Genomic DNA, 10203 nt, shown 5'->3' with positions numbered 1-10203 from the left:
ATTATTATTATTCATCGTCGTTATAAATGATCTGTCTTTTGGGTTTTTGGAGGTGACAGCCAACCCCATAATATATCATTATTATTGTTATTATTATTATAACACCCACCCACTCACCTTCCATTCCTCACCTCTCATCTCACCTCCTACTCTAACTACCCTTAACTCTCCTCATCCCCCCCCCCTACCCCCAAACCACACACACACACACACACACACACACACACACACACACATCATACCCTATACCGTACCCCTAAAAACACAGCGAGCTCTAGTAGCAGCACACAACACAACTTATCAATCCTCATCTAATACGACTACCAAAGTCGGAGAGGGGGACGACTGACTGACTGTTATATCTTGCAGCTTGTCAAAACCCGAGCTGCCCGCTTTTGTTTGGCCCCCTTGTGCAAATACATTTACAATAAAAGGGCCGGGTGATTGATGGGTCCCGGGATTGATTGCGCGCCAGGCCACAAAGCCCCGTCTGACAGATGATTGACAATGCGCAATGAAAAGTTTGATTGATGTCTTTAGAACAAACAGCAGATGGTCCCATTTCTCGCATATTCTCCATTTATTTCAGACAGCTAGTCACTCAAATAGAGGCCGGTCTACCCGACTATAACGTAGGTTTTTATAATATGAATCGCATTACTATGTATGAACAATTTCTCGTGTATAGATAGTATGCGCTTGGATAAGAATCTCACAACATTGTCATCCGGAATTATAACGGACCAACACACAAAACTGTGTAACCATGTACTTTTTATAGTCTGGTTAATACAGTTGAGTGAGAATTACTGATAAACGTGGATTGTAAAAAATAATAACAAAGACAAGAGTGACGGTCAACTTCATTCTATCTACTTTACCTACACTGAATAAACACGTTTTAAAGACTTTTAGCCCGAAAGCTCCTTCTTCTTTAAAATCAAGAGTAAAAATAAACAAAAATGAATATCACGGGACGTTTCGAGCTCAAAACCCTTCTTCAGCCAACAAAAAAAAACAACAAAAAAAAAAACAAAAAAAAAAAAACAAACAAACAAAAAACCCAATTAAGACATATACATTACTAAATTCCAGATAGACGACGCCTTTTCCGAGAACTCCACTTTGCGCCGCTTCGGACGAAAAATGACCAGAAATCCAGAAGTTTAGTTTTTGTCACTTAAAAATAAAAATCGCATTCACTCTCTTTAAAAAAAAAATAATAACAAATAAATGCAAAATTCTAATCTTATAGTTTTGACTTTAATCCAATTCCATCTTTTAGCATATATATCAATTAGCAGACCGGCCTAGTACTATGAAAAATTCGTATTATTACGAATTTTGGCTCCAGCTATAGGACAGCATTCTCCTCTTTGACTCAATAAATCTTATTGAAAAGTTCCTTTGATCCTATTAAAAGGACTTCGGAGCACTTTTTTTTTTTGGGATCATGCTGAGGGCAAATGATTTATTTTTCATAATCTATTTTAGGTGACTTTTTCTTTTTTTCTTCCCTTGAAAACTATTTTGTTTTTGTTTTTTGAAATTTCAAGTCGGCAGCTCTGAATTCGACATAAAACTGATTTGAGGCGTAGCCATCGGAATGTTATAGCCTGACACTGAAATCCAAAAGGACTGGCAGTTTGACGTCATTATTTGGTTTTTGCACCGCCTAGTGAGTTGTCGTTAGTAGAGCTCATGGAAACAAGTTATTTCATTGCTTGAACTATTGAATACAACTCACGATTTTTTTTTTCTTTTGAGGCAAAAGACTGGCATTTTGACGTCATTTTTTGGTCAGTATCAGCGTGGCCTTTGTAAAGTTAACATAACGATGGCTACGGTATCAGGCCATAACTTTACGAAGGCCACGTTTGAGGCCGGACGATTGGAATAAAGAAGTAATTAGAATTATAATCGGACCTGCTAACTACGAAGAACATTTCGTAGAACTACGAATTTTCGGCTCCATTCCCGAGAATAATATCAATCTTATATGTAAATATCATCCATTGTTACCTTATTATGGTTATCTTCTATAGATAGTATGCGCTTGGCTAAGAAGCTCATAACATTGCCATCCGGAAGTATAACGGACCAACACACAAAACTGTGTGTATCCATGAACGTTTATAGTCGGGTTAATACAGTTCAGTGAGCATTACTCATAAACGCGGATGGCAAAAAAACAATAACAAAGACCTGAGTGACGTCATCTTCGAACTATCTATATGTATGGATGTATGTGTATGTGTGTGTGTGTGTGTGTGTGTGCGTGTGTGTGTGTGTGTGTGTGCTTTGCCTGTCAAGGTTAAAGATATATTATGTTTGTATAGATAGAATGCGCTTGGCCAAGGAGTTCACAACATTGCCATCCGGAAGTATAACGGACCAACACACAAACTCTGTGTAACCATGAACTTTTATAGTCTGGTTAATACAGTTTAGTGAGAACAACTCACAAACGCGGATGGCAAAAACAATAACAAAGGCCTGAGTGACGTCATCTGCATACTATCTATATTATGTAAAGGACATATAGATAGAATGCGCTTGGCCAAGGAGTTCACAACATTGCCATCCGGAAGTATAACGGACCAACACACAAACTCTGTGTAACCATGAACTTTTATAGTCTGGTTAATACAGTTTAGTGAGAACAACTCACAAACGCGGATGGCAAAAACAATAACAAAGGCCTGAGTGACGTCATCTGCATACTATGTATATATCACACATACATGAGTACATTTAAGTTGTTATACTATCGTTAGCACGTGTATCATTATTGTAATCTTTCAATCAATTTAATATTAAGGGCATTCAAGGGATTTTTATCCTATTTCGCCCTATACCATATGTTATGTTATGTTATGTTATGTTAATATTATAAAGATATTCAATTCAATAAAACAGAGTTCTGTCAGAACAAGTATAGATAGAACGAAGATGACGTCACTCAGGCCTTTGTTACTGTTTTTGCCATCCGCGTTTGTGAGTTGTTCTCACTAAACTGTATTAACCAGACTATAAAAGTTCATGGTTACACATAGTTTTGCGTGTTGGTCCGTTATACTTCCGAGTGGCAATGTTGTGAGCTTTTTAGCCAAACGCACACTATACAGAGGAATTTACAGCATGTTTAAAAAAAATATCAAATAAATAAAATTAACTTTACTCATATATATCCCTTAGGGTAAATTTGTCTCTTGGGTCTGTTCCAAGGGAAAACTGGAATACCCCGGCGTCAGCCGCAAATTGAGCTAGGGCGAGGCTGACTTGCTCAAGGCCACACAGCGCAGCGGCGGGTGATCGAACTCCGTATACCTTTAGGGTACGAAGTAGTTGTCGTACCAATAAGGTCGCAGGTTCAAACCCCACCACCGCCGCGAAAAAATTTTTTATTCTCTATTGTCTTCTGGCACTTTTCTACTCACTTCATATCTTGTTGTTACCAACATAAGTGCCTGCTCCACTCACTTTTCTGAATTAAAAATTCACCCCATACACCGGAGCATACTCAATGTCTCAATCGTTTCTATGTTATATGTTTGTGATGAGAATATTGGCTATTAAGCTTAACTGCTGGTCAAAATTACTTCGCGATGGTGGTGAACGAATCGGCGATCTCAAGAAGTGGGTGAGAGAGGGATCTAGAAATGACTTTGGGTTTGAAACGAATATTAGTTGTGTTCGTGGATAGCTCACACGGTAGAGCCACGCTCTCACCTGCCAGGCGGAGTTGTCGTACCAATAAGGTCGCAGGTTCAAACCCCACCACCGCCGCGAAAATTTTTTTTATTCTCTATTGTCTTCTGGCACTTTTCTACTCACTTCATATCTTGTTGAAGCAAAGACCGTACCGCAGAGCCACTCTGTCCCTTAAAGCCACATATTAAAGATAAATAGGTATTTTTTTAAAAGGCAGTATAATGTTTTATTGTATTATACTCTTGAAAACTACGATTTCTTTTCTTTTAATTTTACTTCGAAATAAATAACTACGTGAAATTGTTAAGAATCTTAACAACGCCACTACCACATTATCTCATTCGTCTGTAGTGTTTCATTCATCCTGTTTTGTTGATAAAGGGGAAACTCAAAACGTCCACACTATCTGTTTTCGTATATTAAATTGGAGCGTACATTCAATGTCAAATTGTTATGTATTTCTTCGAGCTTCGTACAGCTACATTTACACTAATTTTTCTTCGGCAGGTCTGTCCAATGCATTGATTCACGAGTAGTTAGTTTATTGCCACCATGTAATATTATGATGTAATGTATGGAGTGATATTAAACAAACTCGTGATGATTCAAGCTCTCTCTCTCTCTCTCTCTCTCTCTCTCTCTCTCTCTCTCTCTCTCTCTCTCTCTCTCTCTCTCTCTCCCTCTCCCCCCCCCCACTAACCCCCTTTAACCCTCAGCATACCATTATCTCAAACCTGTCAATCAGACGTGTCAAGCCCATGAGTTTTATAGTATTTGATGGCGGCAGTGTGGAGGATATCAGTAAGGTGGTACGTGTAGTAATAATTGTTGTTGTGGTTGTCAGCAGTAGTAGCGGTACTGATAACAATAATAATAATAATAATAATATTAATAATAATAATAATAATAATAATAATAATAATAATAATAATAATAATGATAACAATAATAATAATAATAATAATAATAATAATAATAATAATAATAATAATAGTAATAATAATAACAACAACAACAATAATAATAATAATAATAATAATAATAATAATAATAATAATAATAATAATAATGATAATATAATAATAATAATAATAATAATAATAATAATAATAATAATAATAATAATAATAATAATTTGTGATGATGATGTTGATGATGATAACAATAATAAATAATAATAATAATAATAATAATAATAATAATAATAATAATAATAATAATAATAATAATAATAATAATAATAATAATAATAATAATGATAATAATAATTGTGATGATGATGTTGATGATAATAATAATAATAATAATAATAATAATAATAATAATAATAATAATAATAATAATAATAATAATAATAATAGCATTATAAATAGTAGTAGAGGTAGTAGTAGTAGTAGTAGTAGTAGTAGTAGTAGTAGTAGTAGTAGTAGTAGTAGTAGTAGCAGTAGTAGTAGTAGTAGTAGTAGTAGTAGTAGTAGTAGTAGTAGTAGTAGTAGCAGCAGCAGCAGTAGTAGTAGTAGTAGTAGTAGTAGTAGTAGTAGTAGTAGTAGTAGTAGTAGTAGTAGTAGTAGTAGTAGTAGTGGAAGAAGAAGGTGGAGTAGTAATAGTTGAGTCAATCTTATAACTAGTGTTTTATTGAGGTCCTTAAATATTCTTCAATTGAATTATGTAAAATTTCACATTTATTTATTCTGGTCAGTATTTCCTTACGTTCACCGTCTGGTATTGTTTCACCTCATCATAATACTGCCGCCGTACTTTAGGAAAACCTATATTTAAAAATTTGGCCTGAAAACTCTTCCTTGAATGATCGAATTAAATTATGACCCTCATCTTGAAAAAAAAAAAAACAACCAAAAAAAAAAAAAAAAAAAAATAAAAAACAATTCTCAAACCTGGGACTTGCGACGATTTAGAACATCAGACTTGAGAATTATTACACGTCGGTCAAAATCCGATTATAACTACGAATTAACAATGGACATAATCCATGTTTAAAAAAAAAGTCGTCATTCAGAGCCGTTTGGCCCATGGAGCCGGCGTTTATCCCGTATCTATATAGCGTTTAACGGACAATAGCAATTGCTTGCTACCCTTTGGATAGGACGCCAGTCTATCGCAAAGTACTGTCTGCCTGATTTAACAGACCCAGCTACCCAATAATCACTGCTGGGTGGACAGAAAGGGGGGGGGGGGGATTCAGAAACAAATCTCGCCTGCATCGATCTCGGTCCCTTTGCGTGTGAAGCGAGTGCTTTATCAACTATCGGGACCCCCAATCTATGTTTAAAGTCCGAAATTGAATCGTATCTAAGCGAGAGAGATGTGCCTAAAAACAAGACGGGCCCTCAAATGAAAGCTAACAACGAACTGTTTTTCTAAGCTGACGTCTGTGCCAGGTTATTTTCACAGTGGTATTTTAAAAGAAGACATCATTATTCGTTTATTATGAATCCCAACGTCTCCTAGTTTTTTCAATTTAAATTTAAAAAAAAAACAAACTGTAATTCAAAATAGATAGTGTGCGCTTGACTAATAAACTCACAACATTGCTATCCGGAAGTATCGGACCAAAGCACAAAATTATGTGTAACCATGAACTTTTATAGTCTAGATAATACAGTTTCGTGAGAATTACTTATAAGCATGGATGGCAAAAAAATAAAAAAACCCACACAAAAAAAAACAAAAAACAAAACAAAACAACAAAACAAAAAACAAAACAAAAACAAGCAAAACAAAACAAAAAAAAACAACAACATAAGAAAGACTTGGGTGACGTCAACTTCATTCAGTCTATATTGACTTCGCCTCCGGATCTTTTAGAGCGTGATTCAAGGTGCACATACTTTGCAGGTCTGATAGCCCAACGCAATTGTGGGCTTGATTTAACATTGTTAATATTTTGCGTTGGTTTATGAGTATTTCCATGACAACAATGAGACCAGTACAATTTGGGTTGTAAGACCTGTAAACAAGTAGATAGTCTACAAGTCGGTATGAATATATATTCTATATTAAATTGTGTACATTTGAAGAAAAAAAAAAGATCTTAACAAGTGTGTTTGAAAGGTGCCAGACAAAGCAAGAAAGAAACATACAAGAAAAAAAAAATAAACTTCCCCAAAAATCAGTCTACCTCGACTGGGGATCGAACCTCAGACCTGCTGATATCCGGTCAGACGTCGTGCTACCATTACACCACAGAGCCTCCCGAAAGCTGGGACAATTTTAATACCTTGATTTCTTAATTTGTAAATTTGAGACAAACTATAAAATGGCTTTAAAAAAAATAAAATAAGAGTAGATGTTTTAAACTGCCAAAGAGTCTAAGATTTATCGCTGAGACTGAAGTAAGTAAATAGGTAAAGTGCTTGATGTTGTCAGCTAACTAGAGATGCCGAGGTTAATGTAGATAGATAACTGTTTGTCTTGAACTTGTCAGCTTACAAAAAAGTGTGTAATTGTCAACTAACCAGTTTTAAATAAAATTAATATATTAAATTGAGCTTTTTTTTAAATAGCGCAATATCCACTAAATGTGCTCAAAGCGCTTTACAAGGGGTCCCTGACCAACAGCAACATTTAACATGCAGGACGGGACATGTGATATTACAATTATTTGCGGACAGAGACAACGCTGTTAACGACCAGGTACTCATTTTACACCTGAGTACGGGGAGAGAATGTGAGCAAAGAGCCTTTTCCAAGGACTCAACTAAGCGCCGAGCGAGGCTCGAACCCAGGACCTTCCGATCCGAAAGCGAGTGTCATACCACAAGACCACATAGCTTCACATAATAATAACTTCATACTATCTATATATAGCATGCGCTTGGCAAAGAAGCTCACAACATTGCCATCCGGAAATATAACGGCCAAGCGTCTTTTCCAAGGACTCAACTGTGCGTCGAGCGAGACTCGAACCCAGGACCTTCCGACCCGAAAGCGAGTGTCATACCACAAGACCACATAGCCGCACAAGTTTTCTCTACCCAAGTGTGTGTCGAGATACGTTCACTGTCACTATGACAATCAGTACCTAATAAAATGATCCTCCCATTCCTCTGTCAAAATGTCTTTGTCAAAATAATTACAAGCAGAGGTGAGCTGAGAAAACTGGTTGGTTGACACGGAGTAAAGTACGAGAGAGAGAGAGAGAGAGAGAGAGAGAGAGAGAGAGAGAGAGAGAGAGAGAGAGAGAGAGAGAGAGAGCATACTACAACGTGCCTACCTTATTATATAACATACGATAATATAATACCAATACCATGACCGTGATAAATCAAGCTTTGAAAAAAAAACAGCATCCGCACATACCTACACACATGATACGCGCGCACAATAGGTACTCACTCACAAATGCACACACACACACACACACACACACACACGCATACGCATAATATAACAGGTACAATCCAAACAAACGAAACAACAAAACACGTTCAATGTGGAATTTTACTTACAATCAACAAATGGCATCCCAAGTAAACCCTACTTACTTTTAGAACACAAAATTTCACTAAGAAGAATAGATCCTCACTTTCTCCCAGTAATTTGAGAATAAACTAACCGTATTCACTATTCACACACACACAACAGCGACGTTCGTTACCCCATCTCTCTCACTCTTTTCTGCCTGTGGCAGACTCGTCCAGCGTGTCAGCAGACGTCAGTGTCATTCATCGAAGCCCAGCCCACCTGACCCGGAAGTTTATGTCGCGAAAAACCCCATTAAGGTCAAGCCAGGACAATCGAAGTGAGTGCGCATGCCTTGTGACATATTAACGTTTTCATCCTCCTCGTCGCCATTATTATGGATGCCCCGTTGTTGATATTCAGTTTTCTCGAATGACTATTCTCATTCTAAATATTTCTTCAGTCCATCTATGAAAAGTAATAAATAAGGTATTAGTCCAATGAGGTTTGTCTTAAGTTCATTATAAAATGAAAGCAATGTGAAGTAGAATCACAATTGTGAATATAAACCATCAAAAACTCGGATGAAGTGGCGAATAAAATTTTTGTGTTGATCACGATGGTTTTCCATACTTTTTCATTTCCTTGAAATTATCCTCTGCTGGTCAGTCATATCAATTTGTTTACAAATGTGATTACAATATTTTCGTGAATCTCAACAGGCCTTTGTTGCACAGTGGATTGGGCTGAATTATTGTGTTCTTTATTCTGCGTCAAAATATGGCTTTCTCTAAGTTCTTTGCATAAGTAACACAGTGCCTATCTTATTTTGTGTTAAAACTAAATCGGAAACAAATTAGATACATTCATTACATAGCCGATAGCCGTGCCACAGTAGTAGAGTTGAGGTTTTCCACGTGAGAGAGAAGATGAAGTCAGTCAACACTAGAATCAATATCGGATTGACTCAGTCACAACAAAACCAATGAACAAAAACAATGAAAAAAATCATAAACAGTACATGTACGTTAGTTGCTCATGCTCAAGGCTCAAAGTGAGCCAAAATCGTCCATATTCTTGGCTTGTGGTATATACCGGGATACCTCTGTATAGAATAGAGCTTTTAGACTTGGTGTAGTCTCCTTCGCTCCTCCTCATCTATTAATGATTTGACCGATTCTTATAACTGAACTTATTTCCTAGGATGTTGCTTATCTCCAACTCTGCTTTGAATTTATTCATTTTTTTTTTTTTTTTGCTGAAACTGTGGTTTCTTGCAGTTTATTCCAGTTATTAACAATTCTAGATGAAAAAAACATTTGTCTTAACGCGTTCTTTTTCCAGTTTCTTGCTGTTTCCTCGTATCTGAATGTTCTTGTTTGGTTTAAGAAATCCTGCCTCTACCCTGTCTATTCCCCTTGCCTTACTATTTTATATGTTTGGATCATATCTCCTCTTCTTCTCCATTAATCTAAGTCGGGAGATTAGTCTCTCACAGTAGGTTTTGTCTTTCAGGTGTGCGATAAGTGTTGTTGCTCTCCTTTGCATTATTTCCAAACAGTCTTTGTCTCCATCAAACTTCGGATACCATATGCAGTTGGCATATTCCAGCTTTGATCTGACCATGGTCTTGTAGATGGTAGTCATGTGTTTTGGTTTCAGATTCTTGAAATTTCTTTTCACTATTCCGAGTGTTCTACCCGCCTTAGATTGAACATCTTGAGTTTGCTTCTTGAAGTTTAGCTTCCTGTCAATAAATACTCCTAGGTCTTTTTCCCCATTGGATTTCTGCAGGGGTTTTTCTTTCATTATATAGTTTGCTTCTCTGTTGTTTTTTCCAAGGTGAAGAACTGCACATTTGTCTACATTGAACATTGAAATATGTAGCGGACGCATTTGTATCTCCCATTTTCTTCATGGAGACACCATAAATATAAATTCCATGAGACGAGAGAGAGAGAGAGAGAGAGAGAGAGAGAGAGAGAGAGAGAGAGAGAGAGAGAGAGAGAGAGAGAGTTTGGTTTCTTTTAGTTTTTTTTTCAAAATACAGTCTCTCTCTCTCTCATT

The 10203-nt window shown here is 36.5% G+C and overlaps 2 protein-coding genes across 4 annotated transcripts in view; one reads left to right on the top strand and one right to left on the bottom strand.

Annotated features, from left to right (window-relative positions):
• LOC144977417 (uncharacterized) overlaps nt 1-8425 on the bottom strand; it is a 180495-nt gene extending 172070 nt beyond the window's left edge. The window contains exon 1 of the mRNA XM_078922606.1: nt 8184-8425. The gene's annotated coding sequence lies outside the window, so the exon portion shown is untranslated. The remainder of the gene's footprint in view (nt 1-8183) is intronic.
• A 53-nt stretch (nt 8426-8478) lies between these two features.
• LOC144977416 (uncharacterized) overlaps nt 8479-10203 on the top strand; it is a 31134-nt gene continuing 29409 nt past the window's right edge. Inside the window, exon 1 of one of the 3 annotated variants that reach the window (XM_078922605.1) lies at nt 8479-8625. Coding sequence is in view for 2 of the 3 variants with exons in the window: in XM_078922603.1 (XP_078778729.1) it covers nt 9122-9159 (38 nt within the window). In the remaining variant the exon portion in view is untranslated. Of the gene's footprint in view, nt 8642-9029; nt 9160-10203 lie in introns of those variants that run through there. The other 2 variants (XM_078922604.1, XM_078922603.1) reach the window with 2 other exon arrangements.

Source organism: Berghia stephanieae, chromosome 7 (genome assembly GCF_034508935.2).
Source record: "Berghia stephanieae isolate SIO BIC M18660-M18661 chromosome 7, UCSD_Bste_1.3, whole genome shotgun sequence".
NCBI classification, from domain to species: domain Eukaryota; kingdom Metazoa; phylum Mollusca; class Gastropoda; order Nudibranchia; family Aeolidiidae; genus Berghia; species Berghia stephanieae.
The sequence above is the reverse complement of the archived record's forward strand: the minus strand, read 5'-3'. Positions and strand labels throughout refer to the sequence as shown.